At 40.6% G+C, this 25,428-nt stretch overlaps 1 protein-coding gene across 13 annotated transcripts in view; it reads right to left on the bottom strand.

Annotated features, from left to right (window-relative positions):
• Positions 1-1,774: 1,774 nt before the first annotated feature.
• The window catches only part of NRG1 (neuregulin 1), a 233,943-nt gene continuing 210,289 nt past the window's right edge, over positions 1,775-25,428 (bottom strand). For 5 of the 13 annotated variants that reach the window (XM_005226080.5, XM_005226081.5, XM_024986180.2 and 2 more), the window contains 5 exons: positions 14,296-14,398; positions 12,658-12,784; positions 9,929-10,059; positions 8,706-8,912; positions 1,775-6,005 (listed from right to left, as the gene is read on the bottom strand). In XM_005226080.5, the coding sequence (XP_005226137.1) occupies positions 5,351-6,005; positions 8,706-8,912; positions 9,929-10,059; positions 12,658-12,784; positions 14,296-14,398 (1,223 nt within the window). In that variant the 3' untranslated portion in view covers positions 1,775-5,350. Of the gene's footprint in view, positions 6,006-6,424; positions 6,567-8,705; positions 8,913-9,928; positions 10,060-12,657; positions 12,785-14,295; positions 14,399-19,366; positions 19,391-25,428 lie in introns of all 13 variants that reach the window. The other 8 variants (XM_005226079.5, XM_024986179.2, XM_024986176.2 and 5 more) reach the window with 3 other exon arrangements.

Genomic DNA, 25,428 nt, shown 5'->3' with positions numbered 1-25,428 from the left:
GTCAGAGTGCAAAGTGATACTACATGAGATCATCAACATTTTCCACTCCATCCAGCATCCCAAACCTCTAGATTTCAGAATTGCCTCACATCACCCCAAATCTCTGACATTAAGTCCCTTTGTCATTTATCGGAAGGACGGAGAGCCAAGAAATCTAATGATGGGGAGGATATTAGGTTGGAAAGACAGACTGTTTGCTAGTTTGCAAAGCTGGCCTGTGCGACATTCAGGTGTCTACACGGTTAAAATAAATGGAGGATTGTAATCATTATCCAGATATTGAATGTGGACGTGAGTGAATCTTTGCTGTCTCCACACCACCCTCCATTACCCATGCTTCTGTCTCCAATATCAATGTATCTTAAGGAGGGCATGGCAACCCACTCCTGTATTCTTGCCTGAAGAATCCCATGGACAGAGGAGCCTAGAAGGCTACAGTGCAAAGTGTCGCAAAGGGTCAGACATAACTGAAGCGACTGAGCACGCAAGGACTCAGTTATAACCCAAATGTCTAAGACAGCTGCCTGTAATTTTCAATTCCGGGGATGGACCAAGCCTTAGTTGAAAGCTGAATACAAAGGGAAGTGTCTTCACCTTTAATTTTTAAGTATTCTGTGCACTCCTTGATTTGCTCAATGGCTGCATGGGTGGACTGGACACGTGAGTGAATGTCATGACTTTAGCAGAGTGTGTTAAAAATTTGTAAGTGCTTGTGTGTGTGTGTGTGTTTATTTGTGTGCATATCAATGTTAACAGAAATATGAGGATTCTGAATAGCTTAAAAAAATTCAGTAATACCAATAGAAAAACCTAGCACAAAGGCCCCTCCTTGAATTTCCTAGACATCCAGATGGCTTTGGAAATGATGCTAGTGGATCTTTCACTAGGTAATAGGATTGCATACAGATACGGAGGTGAGAAGACTCAGGGTACCCTCAGACTCCAAAGGAGGCCGATGGTCACCCCAAAGAACTGCTGACCTCAATTGCATACACTTTGGAAGTCCCAACCCTATTTGGAATAATGAGTAAGATGCTTGAAATATACAAAAAGTATCACTCATGCAAATATCTATTTGCTAAAATATGGCTTTTGTTGAGGCTAATTTCAAGAAGAGAAGGAATATCCTCACTCCTATGACTGAGTCTTAGAATGCAGGACATTTCTCATGCCTAGGTCCTTCCCTGAGCAGTAAGATGGACACTGAGCTTGATTTACTGATAGAATGAGGAGGAAAGAACCCAATTTGGCCTTATTTCCTCTTAGAACTGCGAATCGCTCAATCATAGACCAGATGGAGAAAGCACACTTACTTAAGCTCTAGGAGAGCTTAGCAGGGCCCCGTTCTGACTGGCTGCCTTTGAGCCGTGGTGGCCACCGGATCCTCTGGACCACGGTAACATGTCTCCGTCTCACGACTGAATGGGTTTCCATACTGACATTTCCATGAGTTGGAAGAAATTACATGCTGTCTCTACAGAACATGGTGACAATCGGGATCCAGGCAATCAGGCCCTATGATGTCCTGTCTATGCTCTTATGTAAAAAAGTCATATTGCTTGGTTGTGGTTCCTTCAACAAGGAACACAGTGGTAAGCAGAACCGACAGGCAGGAGATGATGTGAGGACAGGCAGGGTGGCAAAAGCAATGGAAGACAAGATGAACACGGGATCCATCCAACAGGGTCCTGAATTAGCACAGCCATCACAGTAAAAGGCAAGGTGCTGGTCTAACAGACTGGACCCTTCGTCTGCTGACCCACACTCCCAGATCTCCGCAGAGTAGCATCTTTATTGCAGAATGTCTTTCATGGAAAATGGACAAAACCTTAAATAAATCACAATTACTTATTGCTTAGTATTTTGGATAATAAATTCTTTAGTTTATCAGTACCTCACGGCCTTCAAATGTGCATTCTTCAAATAGATTCAGTTACATATACATTCTTTCTCCTGAACAATAAATTATTCTTAAAAAAAAAAAGCAAAAGGAAAAGATACATAACTTTAAAGCAAAGAAAAACCAAAAAACATATATTTTTGACATTTATCTTAAACTTATATGAAAACAACTCTATGTTAGATGTTTAAATATAAATAATAAAGGACATTATGTTATTTACAATGTTACACAGTAAGTTAAGAGTTAAAAAAAAAAAGAAACTGACATGAACTCATAAAGACAGTAAATGATTTAGGAACACATCCAAGTCATGTACAATGTGTATTTACAAAAGAATATATAAGAGAACTTGTGATATGTGGCCATTTCCTTTTGTCTGCATTTCTCTGCAATGTTTCATGGGCCTTTGTGGATAGACATCTTTGTGGCTGGTGGGATGCAGCCAGGACTAAAAAAACTAGGTATTTTATATTTTTACCAATGTGAGCCATATACCTTTCAACCCAGGCTAAAAAAAAAAAAAAGTTACAGAGCAAATGACCCTGGATAAACTCTATCATGACAGTCACACTTAAGGAAGATATGGCATATTGGTCTTTGGGACACATTCACAAATTCCCAGGCAGAGTGCCATTTTGTAGAAAGCAGGAGACTGTCCAGACACTCTCAGAAATAAAAGTCCTACCAGGCAAGGAGGGAGAGCAGGACGTGAAAGGAACCCAGAGTAATAAAAAGGCATTTTTCATATTCTACTCTCCCCTGCATCTTCCTCAATGGGACATGATCTCAGACCCAGGAAACAAAGTCACTGTCAAACGTCTCAGCAATTTCCACCATCTGAAGACCCAGAGAGGCTTCCCTTAGGCTGGGAATGTTGGTTCACATGCTTTCTTTGCATTGCCACTGCACTCCTGAGTTTATAAACAGGGATGGTGGCATTTGAACATCCCAGAGATGCCCCTGTGGACACAAATCTGGTGGCCACAGCAGGGAGCCCCGAGTAGCCTGCTGGCCTTTCCTATGAAGGAAATCTATCATTCTATGGACAGAAAGCCTGTCCTAACTGATATATGTCACCTTGATGAGTGACCAGAACCAAGTTGGAAAGAAAACTTCCTCTTGTCCTCAATTGTCATCTGTTTTTGCAACCTGAAAATTGACAGAGATTTTTCATACTGAGGAACATGTTGTTTCTTGCTCTCGATCAAAGATTTTATTTATTCCTGAAATTCTTCAGAACAACACTCCCATGCCTGAAGAATTTGAAACTAAAATTCTAGAGTTTTAATTATGGTAGGATTTTTTTTTTTTTTTTAAATTGAAATAGCCTAAGAAGGAGTCCAGGTCTTCAAAGGCAATTGAGAATAATTTGGAGAACTTCTTGGGGTTGACTTTTCTTTCCCCTGCTGTGAGCTTACTGATTTTACAGAATTGGGAAATCAGTGCAACTTGGGGAGTTGTCAAGGGCTCCTTTGGAAAGGTGAACAAGCACACGAGGACACTTCTGAGCACAGAGAAAGTGGCATGGAAGCATGAAGGACGCTTGGGATACGAAATGCCAAGGGCCCATAGACGCTGTCTGTGAACTGTAGAAACACTTAGGAGCTCGATGACATGACTCACGCTCAGCCTGCACTTTTCTTCTAAGATCTCTTTGCATGTCCCTTCTTCCTTTGGATTTTAACATAGAGATGTGGTGAAGAAATAGACTCCATTTACTTGCAATCAACAGAGTCCCTCTCCTTAAATTCACGGCTGGTATTTTGAACCCCCTGCTAACCTATCTCCCCACTTTGTCCCATGGCTCCTAGGAGGCCGCTTGGAACCTAAGTAAACCTCCAGCCCAACTTGACAGACATGGGACTACAATATTTTATAAAATTCTCTTCTTTTCCTGGATTAGCAGTTATTTCAAGTATTTTACCTACGGACCTTCCTTGGATTGCTTACCACGAGAGGACGTGCCAAAGGCGGACCCATCTTAATCCTATTTTTGTTGACAGTAAAGCAAAAAGTAAGAAAGGGGGAAAATGGATGATACAGCTGCCAACGGAGAGGTTAGCACACGTGGGGGTCATTTCTGCAAGGAAAGGTGCAATCTTTCAGAGACTACTGCTGTTTCTTGATGCATCCTTGTTCATGGGAGGTTCTTCCTAATCACAAAAGACATGCACACGGGCCATTCCTGACAAAAATGTTCATGCATAGTACGATCTAATCAAGGTGAGATTGAAAAACAAGAAAAGAATAATGCGGACAAAGGAATGGGCAAAAAAAAAAAAACTTAAAAAATGACACACCGGGCTCACATGGCCACTCTTCCCCTGTGTCTTCCACATGTTTCCTCCTCTAGACAATCTACGGCAGAACTAGTCCTGTATAATGATGTCACCGCCGTATACAACAGGCACACTTCATTCCAGAAGTATTCCAGACAAATTGCTGAGTGCGCTGTTGAAGCTGGGGGGTTTTGTGCCATAACACGTCTGTCCTTGAGCCGAGAAGACACAACCAATCACTAGCTCCCAAATCAGTGAAAAAACACAAGTCAAGAATGATTGCACCTTTTCCAGCCATGGTTTGCTCTTCAATTAGATGAGCCGCTGTATCATTCCCCCAGAGAGAGAAAGTGAAAGCGAGTCCTCAGCTTAGGGCTGGACCTCACCCTGATCGCTAGCCAGCATCCACTTTGGTGCTAGCCCCAAAACTTGTTTTTTTTCTTTTGTTGAGAAAAATCAATCCGCATAAAGTAAATGGTAGCTCCTTTTAAGTCAGAGCAAGCTGTCTTCTGATGAATAATATAGTTTTTGAAAAAATCACAATATTACTTTCTTCCTAATATGTAACATGACTTAATGCAGTTTCCTGCTGTAATTAATAGTAGCATGCTGCTGGATCTACTATTATCTCAGAGCCCAGTGAAGCAAACCTTTGGCTGGCAGAGTAGACACAACTCATTTCACATACGGAAAGCAAAAGAAAAATCTCATACAGAGGGGGAGTATTGGATGGATGCGCCATTACAAGACATCCTGATTGAGTACTACTCGAAGCAAACAGAGCGACAGGTGCAAATCTTGTAAATCATACATCCAGTCAACATCATAATGCAATGCACGAGAAGCCAGCAAAAAACAGAATATTATGGGGTGGAGGGTTGCTGAAATACTGTGAAAAAGCAGTCACGGAATGGTACAAAACTTGCTCTGGACATAACATAACATAAAGGCACCATTGATATCTTTCTCGTTTGGAAATACTGTAAAAAAATTGCTACATATGGCACATAACACATTTGTACATACATATATTTAATTTATAAAAGTTTTTTTTTCCTGTTTTCTATTTGCAGAACTGCTAAAATAAAATAAATTGTTTAATTTAAGGTGGAATACTTTATTATATAAAATAAAGTTTTACAGGTGAATCTATGGGTGTATTTCGGTTTTAGACAGCGATAGGGTCTTGGTTAGCGATTACACCGGAGAGCCTGGCCTGCAATTCTTCCTGCGGAGAGAAGCGGCCTGTTGGGTTAGTCCTGCTGTCGACCAGGCGGAAGGCAGGGGCCGCCTCGAGACTGGCTGCCAGGGGGTTCTGTATGGCCAGGAAAGGCGTATCTTCTCCTACTCTTTCATCCTCTGTTTCGCTCTCTGAGTTACTGCTGTCAGCGCCTGTGTTGTTGTCCATTTCCAACCTGTGGGCAATGTGACCATTGGGCTTGGTTCTTTTGGCCCGCCGGCTGCTGTTGGTGAGTTTCTTAACCGGCTCTTGAGCTGGTTCGTACTCCTGGGTCGTTTCATATTCCTCATCCTCCACTATCCTCAAGGGGCTGGGGGGCAGGCTGTTGCTCTCATGCGCGGGGTTGCAGTGGAACGAGTTGAATTGCTGGGCGTGGTGGTCATACTTCTCCCGCAGCCGTGGTGGCGTCACAAGGAGCAGGGGTCTCTCCTCTTCCACGAAGGGACTGACCGCCATGGAGGGCATGGAGACCGTCGTGCTGGACACGGGCGGGGACATTTCCGAAGGGGGTGACTTGGGGGAGCTTGGCGTGTGGAAATCTACAGGTGACATACGAGCCGGGGTGGTCATTGCTGATACATACCTGTGTGAGCACAGAAGACCCCAGCGTAAGTGCGGTGCAATGAGAGAGGCAGAGAGTGAGGGGTGGGGGGGTCAGGGGGCAGAGGTCATTCTCTTATCATCAGATATCATCATCAGACAACAGAGTAATTCTCTTCATTGTAGACATCTCAGGTTTTACACTAAGACATTTGGAATCTCCAATTAGGTGGTCAAGAGTCTCCTCACAGGAGTGCATGCAAAGATCAGCTAAATTGCCTGGCTTAGCAAAGCGTTTGAGATTTGTTTCCATCTCATCGTGATTTTATTTTTTTAATCATGATTTTCAATAAAAGCATGTGAGTTAAGACAAGAGGGCACAGGGTCCTGGAAACCTCTCAGTTTGTAAGGACCAAGGCTCGGGGATTTGGAAGGGGAAGAAGTATTACTTAAATACTATACCTTCCTAAAGGCCAAGGGGTCTTAGAGAATGAAGCCCAAATGGGGAATGGAAGAAGCTCTAAGATGAGTTGCGGAAAGCTGGATCTGCATGCATTTGGATCTGTGGGCCTTGTTTCTCCTTAGCTCAGCTATAAGGTTATGTCTTATGAAAAAAAAAGAGCATAGTAACTTAGATTTATTCCTGAAAACAGCGTAACACATTTGTGCGCTTTTAACTTTTCCATGAAATGCGACTTCTTAACATTCCATTTGCAACTCTATATCCCACTGACCATGACATTCAAAGATAGCTGACGCTTGGCTTCATCGTTATGTCCAATCCCTGGTCTACCTCTCTTCCAAAACCCACTGCTGTATCCAGCTCTGGCTTATCTTTACTGACTGCTCAAAGGTGGGCTGTACCATGTCACCTTATGTTGTGCTATGTTTGATAACGCTCAGGAAATCTCGTTGTCAAGACATCGAGTGCACTGTTTTTACCATACCGTGTTTTCTTCCCCCAAAACAAGAAGACCTTACGTGGCACTGAGAAAGATGTGGCTTATTCAGAGTCACATTTCTCAGCTTAGATAAAAATGTCACCAATGTGTAGCACTAAAGGACTCTTTCCTTCACGTTGGCATTTGCAGAGTCTAATTTGACATGACCTGTGATGACACAGGACACCGTCTTCTCATCTCCAGCTAACAGGAACAAGAAACCTATTAACCCTCCTGCTTGCCATCCATGATTCTGAGTCATACAGATGTGAGATCTGACTGTGTCTAAAATGGGAAAGTGTCTCCAGATGGAAATATCTGGGGCTCGAGTCTCCAGACTTATTATTTTGGGGATACTTAAATTAAGCTCTCTGAGAAATGCTAATCCAGATTCAACCAGACCATAGCACGGCTTCATTGTTTTTCTCCAGGATGCTAGGTACATTCTGATGGCCTAAATAATACCTGGGGTATAAAAGGAAGCCTATCCCAGCAGGAAAATTTCAACCTTTAAAGATAAACATCACCTGTGGTGATGGAGAAAGAATTTATCCCTATCTTCTCTCTCAAGTTTCTAAAAGGATTGAATCGAAACAGGCTTAATACATATACACTTACATGAATTTAAGGCTGATGGTTTAAACCAGCTTTGGACCAAGCTTACTTTTTCATAGATGAGTCAGAGCAATCACTAATTCCATAAAATTCTGAAAAGCCATTTTGGAGTAAAGGCCCTTGAAAAAGTAATAAGTAGGCTCTAAGTGACCTGCCGGCTCCAAACTGGTCATCCTTTGCTGTATGAGCGAAGGAGTGTACCCAAATCATCTCCACCCATGAAAACCAAGTATGACTTCGACATTATGTAAACCTTTTAGCAAGTGGCCAGAGATTGGACTGAGAAAACAATAAAGTAAACCAACAAACAGACAACACCCTGCTGGATTTGAAAACAAATGAGTAACAGCTTCTTGATGGACTAGGAATGCTGGGTGGGTATAATTTTCTCCCCCACTTTAGGTGAGAATGGATCGGGAGACTCTATGAATTCAGTAATGCTATTAAGCATCTCTTTCAGGTTACTTTCTTCTGATCTTTATTTTACGTTTGTCTTGACTTCCCCCACCCAACCCAATAGCCCCAGAAGAAAGCCAACACATTCTGGAATAAAAGCCACATCAAAGGCAATATCTGCTTTGAAAACCTCCTGTGAAGACTGCGAGCCGCAGTGGACAGGAGATTGATGGATGCATTCCTTGCTGGAATTTCACAAAGGGATACTGTCTGCTGGAACGCAAGCCATCCCCAGGACAGTTGGCAAGGTCACAGCCCTTGATCTGATTTAACTGAGGCTGGAAGGTAAGAAAGGGTTAGCTCATGAGAACAGGAGGCCAGATTGACCAGACTTTGGGTAACTGGCCACTTAGGATTCTAGAAGGGTCCTGATCGATCACTGAGGCCAGTGTTCTCAAGTTCCAGTTGAGGAAACTGAGACTCCCCCAGAGGGTCTGAGCCTAAGGTCAAAGCTGGGAACTCCAAAACTGCTGCACCTTCCACATCAAATCATTCCAGCTCTTTTAAGAGTTTGTTGCCTGTCAGCCACTGGGATGATGCGAGAAGCTCGGAAGAAATGAGTTCAGTCAAACCAAAAAATGCCTTCATCAACTAGGATCACTCCTAGACCAGGCAACTGGCGCCCCTTATTCTCATGAGAGCAGCTTCCTTAGGTGGGAGAGCAGGTGCTCACGGGGATTCTCTTACTGGGGTGCTTTCTTCTCTGCAGTAGCTTTGCCCTTCGGTTTTACCTTTCACTATGAGGAGAGTCTCGGTAGGAGTCAGGGGTTTCTCTGGCATGCCTGAGGAAGCTGTTACATTCACGAGGGCCTCCCAAGCCATTGAGACGTCCTCTCGGGCCCCCAGTGGGGCTGCTGTGCCTACTGTTTTCTACGGATGACATCACGATGACAGAGTGGCTTTCCGAAATGATGCTTTCAGTGTGTCCATTGCTCCAGCTACAGGGGAAGTGTGAGAGGCAGAGACAGAGAGGGAGATTTTTAATTCTATGCACACATGGACATGAAAGGGAGGGAAGTGACAAATCTTGCAAATGACTGATGTTTCACGCTGGCATTACTTGTCTCAGAACGGGACTGTCTATTAAGATGCTTGTGATGCATAGGATCGTGATTTAGGTTAGCTTTGCAAGGATACACTTTATTTACATGTTCACCCATTCAACACACATTAAACAAATGCCATTTTGTACTAAATATTTTTAGAGTCTCTCTGTTCTTGAGCGTCTTAGATTAAGGATACCCTGCTCTTATATGCTCCATTTGGAAGTCCAGTGCTGCCCTTGGCAGTACACGCTCAGATATCACCAGAGCGTTTGAGAGTTTGAGGTTCAGCTAGGTAACCCGTTTTCATGTGCTATTCCAGGGCAATCCAACCACTGGAAGAAGTCAGCTTCTAAGTATTATATAGTATCTTAGACAAACTCTTTTCAGTATAGCAATTCATTGGAAAAGACCCTGATGCTATGGAAGACTGAAGGTGAAAGGAGAAGCAGGCGCCAGAGGATGAGACGGTAAGATAGCAGCACTGACTCAATGGACATGAATTTGAGCAAACTCTGGGAGACAGTGGAGGCCAGAGGAGCCTGGCGGGCTATAGTCCATGGGGTCACAAAGAGTTGGACAGGACTTAGTGACTGAGTAACAATAACAGCAATTCTGCAAATGGTCAGGCATGAAAAAAGACAATCTCTAAAATGGGGAATAACAATACTGTAAGGTGGGTATTACTTCCCCTTGTTTTGGTGACAGAAAAGTTGAGGGTCAGATTCAAATAGCAATTAGTGGCAGAGTCAATTGGATGTCCAAAGCCTGTTTTTGTTCCAAATCATATGCACTACAGGACCGCACTGCCTTATAAGTACCTCCTGTTCCTTTCGTAGGCAGGGAGAACAAAAGGGAATGTGTAAATATTAGTTCTTGGAGAAATGTCACGCAGCTTTTTATTCTCATACCTGTGACTGGGAGTCTGAGTGACAGTAGTGGAATGATGAGCTGTCGAAGTGTAGTGACTGGTGGAAAAAGACGTCTCCGCCTCTCTCTCAACAATATGCTCGCTAGAGATGACATTTTTAGATACGTATTGCTGGATAAACAAAGAGACACAACTTGAAGATTTAGGGAAGTCAAAATTCTAACAATGTCACATACACACACAAATCTACTCTTCTAATACACATGCTGCATAATAAGCTCTATTTCTCCAGTGGCCATATGGCAAAGCCTATCCTGGTTAGTATGATCTTTAAATTAGATAAATAGAATTCATGAAAATCTCTTTGGATATACACACACAATGTAGGTTCTACTTTAACAACTACATTTTATCAGAGAAGACCTGTTTCTTCTCTTTCGTTTCCAACTGATAACATGACTAGAATTCAATACAAACACCTTCACAGTACTTACTTTGTAAGCTGTTGCAAGCACAGAAATTTTTGTCTTATTTTAAATTTTAAGTCATTAGAAGAATTTTTAAAATAATCTCTATGTTTTGAATCTACATTTCTCTTTCGATTTCCCAGCATCCATGTTGCTCTAATGGTATCATTGAAATTTTTACCTCATTGTCCGTGGTAAGACTAACAAGGCTACTGAGAGATTTGAAGAATTTATAACAGTGGCCAATGTTATAAACCTTGACAAGCCATACAATAGATAGTGGGTCTTATATTTGGTACAAATAGATTCTACTTTATTTTTTACCACTGAATCACAGTAGTTATTACCACCTTTATTAGTAAGAGAGGGACATTTTAAAATTTTCTTTTAAACACTGTTAGTATTTACACCAAATTGAGTTAAGTAATGGGAAAAGACATGCATAGGAATAGTCTTAGATGAAATAGGACATTTGATGATCTGATAGGTTATGGGCTCTAAAAGAAACTGATATATTCATGGAAACAAAAACAATACAATCTGAATTATACTTGAAACTCTAGCTGGTTATCTTAACCATAGAAAGGTTTATTCCATGTGGATCTTTGCTTTAAGGAAAAGATGGTGTTGTCATATGTAATGAGCTATTTTTAGTCTGTGTAACAAATGACTCTTGTTCCCTGGAAGGCAATGTAAGCTCAGTGAATCTAATGAAAATAATATTTAACAATTATACAACACTCACCAACTGCCACTGGGCTAATGGATTGATTATGTGGATTATTTTCTTAATGCCCACTGGAACTTTTTGAAGTAGGTATTATTTTTATGATGAAATAGGGGTTAGAAAAGTTAAAGCTCACAGTCATGTAGCTTGAGCCATGATCAGAATTCAGGCAGTCATTCTGCCTCCTCTATATTATAATACACACCATGACAGACTATAGGTATGTCAACAGAGAATGTACTTAGCAACTGTGCAGAACATTCTAATGAACACACTGGTAGGGGGAGGAAAGGATGTTACTTCATCCTTTCCTTAACTACTTCATCCTTAACTACTTCACTGGTAGTGAAGGATGTTAATTTATCAGCACCTAACAGTCTTCTGACTTCCTGGTGGTTGAACTACTAGCAACCCTGAACTTGGGTCTTTTGATATATTTGCTCCACACAAAATTCATCTTTGACTGTAAGACTGAAAATGGTACTGTCATATACTCTTCCAGCTCTGCTTATAAAAAGCCAATCATCTAAGGGAAATGAAAACAAAACAAGAATGATGGTGAAGTAGGAAGAGTAATACTCCAGAAACCAGGAAAGCTGAGTTCCGTTCTGCCTTGGCTCTTATGGTAAGTCCCCTACATAAGAACCTTCAAGTTGCAAACTTTCAAAAAGATGTGAACGGATTATAAACTTATTATAGTACTATATAGCCGGTTGTGTTAGTTGGGTATGTAGGCTAACTTTGTTGGACTTACCAACAAATTGGATTTACAAATAAGAACTTGTTCACATGGAACTTGTTCATATGTAAAGGACTTACCCTATCTGTAAAAAAACCAGGGGGAGCTTTGGAAGATGCTATCTAAAGATTCTCTGAATCTAATATTTAATGACTTCATTATATTTAAAAGCTAGATGATTGGTAAATTTTAAAAATACATCTTTGAATGGTGAAGGATATATTTCCTCCGAAGGGTTTGGTATCTTGTAGAAAGAGTCAAGGAATTAGATAGTATTAAATTCTTCTGTTTTGGCTACTGAGAAGCAAGTCTGGTAATGCCCTTAACATTTTCCATGGCCTAATATCTCCCTTCTCAGAATCAGTAAATTATCAGGCACCTCAAAATGCCTCTAATTAAAAAAAAAAGGATTCTAGAGCCTTTAGCTCAGTTATCAGTGCTAATTAGTTAGATAGACTCAAGCAGCCTTCATTTCCCAAGTATAAAAAAATAAAACATTTCCTTCTGATTCTTGTATCATGAGTTTTATTATTTTCTTTGTGTTTTTTTCTCTGCTCTATCTTCCGGTTATGGCTTCCTTACAGAATGTTGGGTTTCAACATTATTATTCCGACCCGTTAATGAACACTTTATAAGAGGAAATGTACTGGTTTTACAGTCACCAAATCCACTTTAAAAAATGTTCCCATTATTTTCTCTCGGCGAAAACTTGGCTTCCTGGAAGCCCTGGTGATTAATGGCAGCAGCTAAGAGCCTAAGAGCTTTAGAAAATAAACTTCAAGGTGCCTGAACAGAGGAGAGATGCTGAACTTTCCCACTGGGCAGAGTCAACATACATTCACCAGCTGCACGTTCTCGGGGGGCGGATTGGGGTGGTGGGGCCCGTTGGCTACGTTCATCATGGTGTTTCTTTCAGACCGAAGGCTCTGCCGAAGCCGGTCATGAAGCTTTTTCCGTTGTTTCCTGCATAGGGAAAAATGGAGCACTGATTTATTTTTTTTCTAATTATTTACATTTTTCAGTGCAGTCAGTTCTTTCTTCTACCAACACAACACTCAAGACAGTGGATTCGTGGGGAGAGAGGTAGAGAGAGGGCATGCCACCCCATCTCCGAAGTGGAGTCATCTGTTCTTGGCAAATAGACTGAAGAAGCCGGTGGGATTCTTACAGAAATGGAACTGGACTGCTGAGAGATAAGGAAAAAACAGAGGAGAAGACGAGATACGTCAAGTTGAGATTTGGCTAAAACTCAGCCTTTCATAATCACTCCATCTTTGCCCAAGTCTTACAGATGGTTGTGTGTCTTAGGTTACAATTCATGCTGTGCAATTGATAAAGCTGATTTCATTTATAGTTTTGCCTGTCTGTGTGTCTTTGAAGAAAATGGAGTTACTTTTGAATCTGTGTATCATAGTGTGTGTATGTGAGTGAAAATGTGTACATCTTTTGCCAGAAGATTTTGGCACAATTATAACATGATCCTATTCTAGTACATTTTTGTATAACTAGGTAATGAATATTCAAATATTGAGACTGAATCTAGTAAGACTCATAAGATGGATTCCATGAAGGTTTATTTTTCTCTATCGCTTGCTTGATTCTGGCAACACGCTACATCCCAGGACATTAAGGAAATGCCATCCATGTCCTTGTTTCTATGGCATAAATGCAGATTGTCTGTGTTCCTCAATTGAGATCATAATAATATTCCCATGACTAGTTTTGGCATGAGAGTTTATGTGATGAAACGACAAAATAAAATAAAACTGTGAATAGCATTATTTCAAAGTAGAAATTTTACATATGATACAAAAGTGAAAGGAATTCATATCATATAATCATATTTGTTAACAAGGACCCAGCTTCAACAGCCAACAAAGTGAACACAAATCTATTTTCATGTTTTCTCTTTTATTCTTTCAAAGCAAGTTTTGCTTGCTTCTCCTCCCGTGAGAGTCCTTTTGTAAATCTCACACTGTGGGAGAATTTGAACTGGATGCAACTGACTGGATGCAACTGAAAACTCCATCATCGTTTTTAAAAATGCCTGCCTTTCAAACGCCACCAAACGCGTCCATTGTCCCCTATGTCTGAGTGCAGATTGGACGTGTCTTCAGAATTGAGATGACAAGCTCACTTGTGGTACCCACCACACTCCTTTCAGGAGGGACCCACATCCACAGACACCCGCGTGGGTCCCTATGTAACCCTGTCCCTCCAACCCTTTTCTTGGGTCATGGGACTGTGGTCCGTGAGCAAAAGTCTTCTGAACATTTTCGCACAAATAGGCAAAGCTTTCTAATGCCTGTGGTTAGGAAGGTCCTTGAATGGGTTATTCAGGACCAAAAATAAGGAGGAAATCCCCCTGCCCTTCTAATCTTCCAGGACAAGGCTGTGGAGCCTGGTTTCTGCCGAGCCTTTGCCGCCCAGGCTGCCTGTGAGCTCAGGGGGAAGGAGGCCGGGGAGGTGTTTACTTGGTTTTGCAGTAGGCCACCACACACATGATGCCAACCACGAGCAGCGCGATGCAAATGCCGGTAATGGTGAGCACTCTCTTCTGGTAGAGCTCCTCCGCTTCTGGAAAGGGATGAGAACAGACGTCAGCGAAGCTAGGTCCCTGACCCTCGCTGGGACTTACAACTGAAGAGTTGGCATGCTGCATTGTCCATGTTCACAAGAAAATACACACGGGACAATTCATTCCTTCGGCAGATAAGACTTAAGGTGCAGCATTCTCTGCACCACATTTTGAGCATAAAGCTGCAAAGCCCATTGGAGGGCCATTTATAATAAAAAAACTACGATCTATTCAATGACTTTAATGTTAAGCCATAGATGCGTACTAAACTGACAAACCATAAACATTAATGGTAAAATAACGATTTTGGTTAAAATTGTAGATTTTATTAAAAAAAAAATCTCTTGCAAAGACAACAGGAATTGATGCCAATAAAAGGAGGTGGCATCGGCACCACTGGGACCTTCCCCTTCCCCCTTCTTCCCAGCTTCCTGTCCCCTCCCCTCCCCCATCCCAAGCCTTTTTTTATTTCCCAGCTAGGTCCTATTCCCGTGGTCTTTACAAAGAACCACTTTTAACTTAAAACAAAAAAAGAAAAGAAAACTCAAAGACATTTGCAAACATGAGCTTGACTTGTAGTTAGAAACAAAACTGAGGCAGGATTCCTATGATTTAATAGGAAAACGGGGACAGAAGCAGCTGGACATGGAGTAGCTCGGCACTGTATCAGAGAAACTCCAGTAAGATGGATGGGATAGTCTTGGGCCGCGAGGAAGACTTGTCCTTTGAGGAACAATTATGACTTCACCAGTTGTACTTAGAGATCTAGTTTATGACACTACAAAACCACTGGCACGAATGATACAAGATTTGGAATAGATTGTACCTCCCTGCATTGGACAAGTTGGAAAATTAGCTAATGTCGGTTGCACCACGGAGGTGGGATGTTTAGAAATTTCAGATGAAGGTACTACTATACTCCCACTGCAACCAGTTTCTGATTCACGGAAAGTTTTCGATTTGCAAATCGGCTTTGGAGGGGGATAAATTGCTTATAGAATGGTAGTCAGGTTCTTAGTAAGATTGGCTGATTTAATGGTGAACCTGATCCTCTTAGGAACGAAGCTTCCAACCAGTCTAGTCACACCCACTGGAAAATATTCACAACTTCAATGAGAAAGAGAAGTTAACCAATGCATAATAAGCAGTCTAAGCTGCATTTGCTATTCTGATTAACAAGTTGGTCAAGAACTGGGAAACATTTTACCAATGAAGGTCTCATAGCTGGGTATCAACATGGGGCCTTATGGAACAATTTCAATTTACATTCTCTGTCTCAGCAGCCACAGTTTTTTTCTTTTTCCCTCTACTGAGAGAGGGCAAGTTGCCGGAAGTCTTCTTGAAATGAAAAAAGGTGCAATGCCATTTCTATGATACAGCAGACTTAATCATTAAACAAAAACATTTCCTACAAGCCAAGCCCATGGTAATCAAATTCCAGTTAACAGGTCAGGAACATTGTCAAATCAAATTAATAAGATCACTGATTATTAACAGGAAGAGGAGGAGGAGGAGAAAATAGTCAGTGGGTAAAAAAAAGACCAGAATGCTGCAGAGATTATACGAAAACAAACAGAAAGGTTTGGAAGAGGAAAAGAAAGCAAATCAAGAGGCCAGACAGACTGACAGAATGACGGAGAGAGGAGGAAGCCAGGTAGGAGGGAAAAACGAGGTTAAAGAGTGAAGGAGCCATCTGAGGTTCCTGGCACAGCATGCCTGATACTAAGGGAGGAAAAATAAATACATAAAAGAAAACCAGAGGGAGGAAGTGCTGGGGTGGGAAGCAAGGTGGATATAGATTTGGAAGGGTTATCCCATACAGCATAACTCCTAACCTAGGCTGGCGGTCACGTGGCAGCCACAATTAGAAAGCAAAGCAGCTGGTGCATTGCGGGGGCGACAACGGACCAGGAGACATGGAGCCCTGTCACGTTATTTCTGTGCCGCGTAAGTCAAATGAGGACGTGGCCTGTGGATGCTTGTATGTTAATTGCGAGTGTCTGCTGCCTCCCTTCCCCTAGAGCCACAGGACAGGGAATTCAATTTCATAAGGTGCTAATCTGTGAGCTGATGTGGCTGGAACGAACGGGCACCTGGATGTTTTTAGCACTAAGTCTAAGCAGCAAAGGCATCACCCCACTGGTCCTTCTCTGGGGAAAGCAGAATGCAGAGCAGGAATCTTTTGTTTGGGATGAATTGGTTAAGAAAGAGGAGCGTAAAAGCGTCACTGCCTAGAAAGTGAAGACCCTACTGTACTGTTACTTACTCTATTTTTCCTTCTTTTCAAATGGCAAGCACTGGTAGTGCTTCCATCTTCCAATTCTATCTTTAGAAAAACCTGGGAAACTGCTTCCCCAAACTGCAAAAAGAGGACCTATCCAAGGGCTAAAAGTGGGGAAGGCATCGTGCCGTCTTTTGCAAGTTTTTTGGTGGTTGTTAATTCTAAAAGAATAGACTGACTAGGGTTCGTGAAGAAATGGCATATAATGACTTGCTCATTTTCCCCCGGTTATGTCAGCAGATGACTCTCCCCAGAAAAATCAATCATGGAACTGGAAAGGCAGCCCAGTCAAAGCCAAAGGACAAAACAGAAGTGCTAAGATGAGCCAGTTGAAACCAAGGCCCCTAGAGCATGGATGTGGCTTAGGACTCTATAGATGGCCTGAATGCATTACGTATTTTCAAGTTTCTATCAGATCTTTCAATGGTTCCCTAAATCAGGTGACCTTCACAAAATAAATATGTTCAAGGAGAAATACTTGGTGAACAATAATATAAAAAATGTTTTTTTTTTAAAAAAACCACCCTCCTTTTTCTCCCTTATTTTTTCCCTGTGGTACAGGGTCAACTGGACAAGAGCAAATTAGAGACAGCGTTGAAAAAAAGAATCCATCAGTCCTGTTGGTGGATCTGCCTTAATGAGTCGAAACACTTCTGAGCCTTTATGGTTTGGCTGGATGCATTAAATGAATCAGATCAAGCACGTTTTTCAGACTGATCTGGCCAGGTCGAGAGAGAGAAGCCTTGGCCGTTTCAATTTTGATTGGCCTGTAAGGTCTGATTTTCCTTAAGGATGGAATGTTCTGGCTGGCTGGAACCTCTGGAAGCCTTTCCTGTAAGAGGTGTGTGGGTATCAGCTCAGGGTGCCTTTACTAAACCCTTCAGGTCTTACCGAGGGAGGTCATGTATCTGAAAAAGCCATCACTCTACTTCATTGTTTGGGAAAACAAATATTAAATTTAATAATTAGACCTTAAAGTGATAACACTGGAAGGATGCTTTTAGGGAGAAGAGGGGAGGTGATGGTGGGATTTTTTTTTCTTCCTTTCAGGTAAGGCCAATACGCCTTTTGAAAAGTGGGATAAATTTCATCCCGAGGGAAGTAACCTGAATAGATAATGCCCCTCATGTAGACCACCTGCCACCCGTGGGATGTTGGTGGGGCTTCTCGTACTCCTTACTCTCGAGTGACATTCTCTGATGTGCAAAGGACCACTTACACCAATGTGGGGCTTTCCCTATCACATGAAGAGTTTTCTCTTGGAATTTTTTTTCTGGGGGGAGGGGAATGTACAAGTAATTGAGTTTCTATCCCTGGCAACTGACAGCTTGCAACACCCTCATTTTCCACAGATTATGGAAAGTACATTAGGTGTAGACTGTGATGTTACCATTGAAAAGAAAGCAACAGCTATAAGATGCTCTTGTTGCATGATGTCACTGACACTAGCTGATTGGGGGCCAGATAGTCCTTTATTCAGGACATTGCTTTATTGACTGATACGCACTTCCAGGGCTGTAGCATTCAGGAAGCCTGGGGACCTGCACTGCAGAGCCTCCAGGAGGACAAAATGGCTTCCCCTTCCTGCCAAGACTGGCTTTTCTCCCAACTATCTAGGATGTTGACTAGTCGCTAAGTCGTATCCAACTCTTTGCAACTCCATGGACTGTAGCCCACCAGGCTCCTCTTTCCATGGGATTTCCCAGGCAAGAAAACTGGAGTGGGTGGCCATTTCCTTCTCCAGGGGATCTTTCCAATCCAGGGATAGAAGTTGAGTTTCCTGCATTGGCAGGTGGATTCTTTACTGCTGAGCTACTGGGGAACAGTGTGAAAATTTGTATTTGATTACTTGGGATATGGTGACTCAAATTTAATTCTTTTATGGCTAGAATTTCCATCTAAAATAGCATAGGGTATTTTGTTCTGTTTTTTCTTTGCTCATAAGATAATGAAGCTTAGTGCAGTGCTTGTATATATCTCCAGAAAACTAGAGTAATCCATGTCTGAAAGTGAAAAGTGAAAGTTGCTCAGCCATATACAGTCCATGGAATTCTCCAGGCCAGAATACTGAAGTGGGTAACCATTCTCTTCTCCAGGGGATCTTCCCAACCCAGGAATTGAACTGGGGTCTCCTGCATTGCAGGCAGATTCTTTACCATCTGAGCTATCAGGGAATGTATGCAATATTATGCTGCGGTGTAAGAGCTTTCTAGGTTACAATATGAATAGATGATTTTTACATTGTATATAAAGCTCCTATTAGCTGAAAATGCGGAGTGTTCTTAAGTCTGTGTATGTGAAGCTTCTTTTGTTCTCAGGCCCCTGGCTTGGTTCCTCCTAAAGCCTTATGAATCACTCCAACTTACCCAGCTCTGGAATAACAGCATGGTCAGATCCGATCAGTGGGTCAAGGAACATGGGATGTATGTGAATTGTACCCAGTAAGGCGATTTTCAACTCTAAGTGAAGGTTTTGAGTCTAAAAGCTGCTGCCCTCAGTACCTCGTTGGTAAACTAACCATAGATCGAAAGCAAAGAAATCATTGTTATAGCTGTATGATCCCTTCTAAAGAGAAAGGAAATTAGTTAGGAACTGAAAGGTAAGAGTAGACAGGGGGGAAATATAAAGGTTTCAGCTCATAGGCTCTAAATTCTGCAGGCTAAAAGGAATGATGATTGGTCCATACCCATAAATTCAATCCCAAGATGCTCTGCCAATGCAGAAAGTTGACAACAAAAAAAAAGAAAGAAAGGGAAAAAGTTTCAGAAAAGAGCAATACACTGCACTCCAAAACACATTACACACGACTATTACGGCTCTGTAGGCGTGCACATCGAACAGACAAACGGTGGATGGTTAAGGAAGCAGTGCTCAGGTACGCCCCCACGAGTCCACAGAGGGAACTTCTCTTTCAAGAGGTGTGCAAATTCCAGCACACGGTAGGTATTTATTAACCCTTAAAAGACCTTACTGAGGGAGAAGTGAATGGCTGACCCCTCCTCTATGCTATGCATTTGCATTATCTGGGAATCCAAAGACCGGATTTATCATCAGAGATGGCATTTGGTATCATTTCCCCTGCTGCTTTCAAAAGGCAGGCGTGGAGTTCCAGGGAGGTGAAGTCATTTTACCCAAAGGCAGAGAGTGGCAGAGCAGGGAGGTGAAGCCAAGAGGAGCAATTAGGTTGGAAATTTTTGTCACATTAGATCGCTATTTTTCATTGGGGCTAGCTATGCTCTAATATTTCCTGCTGTATTATTTACTTATTTTTAAACTATTTCCTTTCCCCCCAGATCTTCCACTCTCTCCATCATGTGTATGACATGGAGAACACTTCGGCTCAGAAAAGCCAGCCAGGGCACTGAGGCAATTGGGAGCCTGCTTCCTAGTTTTCTGTATCATCTGCATGGGATAGCAGTGACTGCCTCACTTTTTCAAATGGTTAAAAAAAAAGAGGAGGCGGGGGAGGATGCAACTCCTGGGTTCTTTGGTTAATTTTAATTTACCACTTCCTCTAATCACAAAGAGCCAATTAGATGGGCACTTCCCAGTGCTGAGCCCTGATGCCCAGATGCTAGCTGATGGCTGTAGGCACCCAGGGGGCCCGCAGTGCTGCCCAGGGGAGGGGGCTGGAAGCTGTGCGCCCCAGCCCACAGTCCTAGCACACCTGACTGAGGACACATCAGAACTGCAGGACTGGCCGGACCTGCACAGGCTCAAGTGGAGAAGTGGGGAAAATCAGGCAAATTAAAAAAAAAAACAATCGAGAAGTGACGCTTTCCATTCTTGAAACAAAAAGCTGTTAACCAAATGTCACCGTCTGGGGCCCTTCAGGACTCCCTTATTTGTGTGTGGGGGGTGGAAAGGCAGGTGGGAAGGTGGGGCAGGATGAAAACAGAGGGGTTCTGTGGTCTGTATTTCTTTTCCTTGGTCACTGACTAGAGAGATACCAGGACAGTCCCAGAATCTGACAGGGCATCTCTTCAGTTTGAAAGCACACACTGGAGGGGTACTTCTCTTCCAAAACAGCTTGGACATGAACAGATCTCCTCATAGAGAGATCGTGTTTGGAGTCATCCTGGTTTCAGGTCCTTTCTCTGCCATTTACCTGTTCAGTGACTTTGGACAAGTTCATTTCTCATTGACAAAATGCTTATGGTATTGACACATGCCTCACAGGGTGACCCTGTGGAATAAAGGAGACGTGAAGTGTGTCGGCCAACAGTGGAGGGGTTTTAACAGCTTGGCGGACAGGTGTATCTGGAGATTTACTTTGGGCCACTGATCGCAGGCATGCAGGCTTAGTTTTGATTAATTTCCGGGCCCTCAAAACTCTGACAGCCTCTGTGATATATCAAGAATTTATATTTAAAAAAAAAACACAAAACTTGCCACCTCTTAAGGAAATGAAGTTTCCCAGATTTTATATATGTGTATATATATATATGTATAATATGTATGTATAAATACATACCAAATAGTACACTGACGAACAATGATAAAGAGGCACTTTATATAATAGAATTTTCTTTGCCTGAAGTCCGGGGTACTCAGGCAAATCACGTACATTTTTCATAAATTTAAAGAAAGAGGACGTAGAGTGACTTTGGTTGCACCATGTTCACAGCAAAATTAACAGTTTTTTCCAATCCAAATTTCTCTTGCCTCTGTGAAACACTGAATTGGACAAATTGACATTTTCCCCCAATTTGTTTCCTCCATATAAACTTCAGAACATCAAGGTACCACAATTCATTTTCTGAGGAAGTGATAATAAATTTCCGTACATGTTTCCATGAGCAACTGACTCAATTTTTCTCCCTAGAACCCCCTCCGTGTCTTGCCTTTTCCTCCTACGTCAGTAAAAATTTAAGGGTTAAAATCAACAGATGACTACAGAAACTCTTTCCAGAGAAGAGAATCATGATTCCATGCCTACATGAACACTGCTAATTATCTATATTAGTTGCATAGAAAGCTTGGTTAAGTCGTCAATAAAATTAGTAGCATGCTCATGCATACATATTACTGCATTTACAGTTTTATAGGTAAGTTGGTGAGCCTAACTCTAATTTCATTTCATGGGAAGTCATTCATATCAGGCAGCTCCAATTTCAAATAATTCAAAGGGAAATTGGTACTTAAAATTGTACTCTCTTCTGGCCATAAGCCCTAACAAGGAAACAAGCAGAAGAAGCATGCATCAGTCACCCAAGTCCTGTAGCAAACATTACTGTAATTTATTTGACTATTGGTGGCTACATTTCTTTCATTGTAAGTCAAGAAAAGCAGAATACACAAATACTTTTCATTTTCTGAAGAGGTTATTACTTTCTATCTGTTCTATTTAATCTAATGTTGGCTTAGGCTTATTACATATCATATGTTTCCTATTGAACATCTGCCTAGCCACTCCATTTTTCAAATTAAATTAATAATTCAAAAACACAAAGGTTACTGTAAACAATTTAGCTTCCTTTTCTACATGTGATTTCCTGCTGTGCAGTAAGCAATATAAAAAATTAATTTAAATCTGAGTCTTTAGAAACTATTAAGTATTGACTCACTAATCTTTTGCTGTAGGATTTTATAATTGTTTGGAGAAAACTGATTAACCTGTAGGTTAATTTAAATTTTCAACTGCATTAGAGAAAAGAACAAGAAAATTTCTTGAAAAGTTGAAATTGTCCATACATGCAATTATAATTTCTGTTAACATTTGGAGACATTCTTGGGTTTTCTTAAGCAAGTAATCTCAAAGAGGTATGTGTCCTCTTGACTTTTGCCCCCCTGAGGTTTCTAGAGGAGTCTTGTCAATGTCATTTTTACATGGGACCAATTTAGCCACTGACTTCTAATTTTCAACTTACCTTTACAATAGTAGATGCTTTTTTTTTTTTTCACATATACCAATCCACATTGCCACTGAACCCTTTGAAATGCAATAGGAAACTCCTTTCTTCCAAGTTTCCATATGCCATGAGCAAGTATGTTCATAAAAACACGCACAGTGAAATCTCACTAATGCTTAGCTGGAGTTAATAATTCTGTTATAGGCTGATGTGTCTTTATTTTACTTTTAGCAAGATACACATGTTTGATAAAGAAACTAATAACTTCAGTGAATTTAAAAAAACATTTGGAAAAATCAACACAAATAATTTAGGCACTAGTAAACTACGAATCAAAAATACTTTTAAGGCTATCTGAGTTTACTCATTCTGAGGATATGCCTGTAAGTTCTAAAACTGTACTCTTTTAAATAGTCTATACTTTGGGCTATTCTAGAATTACTTCCTATTAGATGTTAGTTTATATATGACCTATTTGCTCCATACTGCTTGAAACTATTGAAGCTGTGTGTTTTTTCCTATAGTCTATAAATTGATTATTGATTGTCTGTATATACAAACACAGACACACATGCACCCCCCCCACACACAACACACACACCATGATGAAAACAATGCTTTCAAGCAGGAACTCTGTGTTGAGAGGGGTGAAATCTAAAGCTTACTAACCTTGACAGTATTTTCCAAGAAAGTATTGTAAATGTTTTATTTCAAGGCAAATGGCTTCCTTCAAGAAAGCCCTATAAAAGATACATGTGTTCCTTTTTTTTTTAATATTTTAAATCAGTTTTTATAAATCAATACATGTCCCATAGGACACCCTGACCAGAAAAATTGTATTAAATCCTAATAATGTAAGTTATGGTTTAGAATCATTTAAAAAACTGTATGTTCTTTTACAATGTGATTCATCAACTGAAAATGTGGTTTGGTAAGTTGAACAATGTGTCTCTCTGAAGCTGGGGAATATTTTTTCTTTTAAAATGTATGATATGCATTTCAAACTTTATGAACAAAAATAAGAAAATTTTAAACTTTACCAAGATGGCAACACCTTTTAGCTTTTGCGTAGCTTTCATTACTAGTTGAACATAAAGTTCTTAGAGCAGCAAATATTTATTTCCCTGCCTTCGATGTGAAGGTCTGTGGAAGTAAAAACTGAGAATTTAAGACATGGAAGTTAGAAAATTAACTCTGGGCAAGACAATTTTGGAAAGCAGTTTCTGAATGGAAGCTCTTGCTTTTCCAGACACGAGGCAGGGCTGATGCACAGTCATTACAGACTTTGTTTATAAATGTGCTTCCTATCTATCTTTGTTAAATCAGGTTAAATCTGAATGCTGTTTTCCTGGACATCTTCCAAAAGTGCCACTGAAAGCTTACTAAAGAATTTATTCAAGGAATCACATTCCGATTAAAATACATAATGGCTATTTTTAAATCATATCTTATGAAAGAGAATATGGTCTAAAAGAGAAATTGAGAATATTATTTCAGGTTCTACTGTCAGATCTCACTGCATCATTATTTTGGAAAATGCCTTCATTTTTACATTGCTTTCAGTGCACAATGATATTCCAAAAATTTAAGTACAATACACATGTTCAGAATTTTCATTAAAGTTTAAAATATAATTGTACTGAATTTATACAGTCACAGGGATTTGTAAATCCATGTCCTTTGAATACAAACATTTCTAAAAGGAATGGCTGTATTAAGTAAAATTCTATTATTTACCTCCTGTTTTTATGCTTCATCTTATCTAGCTTTATAACAATAATCTATAGCTATAGAGAGAACAATTCTGTCCAGTGAAAGCATTTTATTTAAAGGTTTTGAATAAAGAGGAGACTGTGTTTGAAAATTTGGCAATGCCAATTTATCACTTTTTCACAACAAAAAATGGTCTGTAACGTGATTTTTTATATGCAGCTTTTGTAAATACATCAGAAGTACCACCCACTAAAAAACTGATAGAATAGTATGGGTCCAATCTCCTCATAATGCATATGAAATTTCTTTTTTGATAGAATTTATTCTTCCCTAACTGTTAACATGAGAAACAGAAGGTTACTCTTTGCATGAACACAAATAAGGGTCAAATCTCATTCTTTTAGGGCCCCCAAATGACCAATTTCTATCACTGTTTCTTGTGTTACATGAATTTATACCACAATACACTATGTGAAATATTTTTTGGGGTAAGCAATTGACAAGCCGAATCAGAGGCTGACAAATCCATTATAATGCTTTTGTAAATAAAATCTGATAGCACACGGCCATACTTATGAATTGCTTTTGTGCTCCATAGGCTGAGTGTTCTGTGGTTATGACAGTAATGGTATGGTCTGCAAATGCAAAAGCATTTACTATCTGATCTAAATTTTCAGAAAAAAAAAATTGTCACCTTTGATCTAAATGGATAACTATATGGAATCTATTTTTAAAATAATGTTTTGAAAGTTCCAGAATTAAAAGCTAAAGTCCTTGTTCACAAAAGAAGGACAGATACGTAGTTTAGTTATCCATGCAGTTATATACAATGTAAATGGTCTTTTAGGAATGTTCAAAACTTCATGAAGCCACAGAAATCCAGCAAAATTTCCCGGTTCTCATTTTAAAAGTATACATCTAGCAGTGAACTGTGATATTTCATAGTAACTAATAAATATTTTTAAAAAACAACTTTTTCCTAAAATTATTATTGAGAGTAGAATAATATAAATAAGTGATTTAACAATTCATCTAAAAATCATTTAGACCTGAATCCCTTGTTTCCTAAACAAGGTCAAATAGAACCCAGGCTATCTCCTTTGCTGTGAAATGTTTGCTTTTAATTTTCCTACTCAGTGCTTTTTTTTTTTTTTAATGCAAACTGTTTGGTTAATGAAGAGAA

The sequence above is a fragment of the Bos taurus genome, chromosome 27 (genome assembly GCF_002263795.3).
Source record: "Bos taurus isolate L1 Dominette 01449 registration number 42190680 breed Hereford chromosome 27, ARS-UCD2.0, whole genome shotgun sequence".
In the NCBI taxonomy this organism is placed as follows: domain Eukaryota; kingdom Metazoa; phylum Chordata; class Mammalia; order Artiodactyla; family Bovidae; genus Bos; species Bos taurus.
Note: the sequence above shows the minus strand (reverse complement) of the source record. Positions and strands in the feature narration are given on the sequence as shown.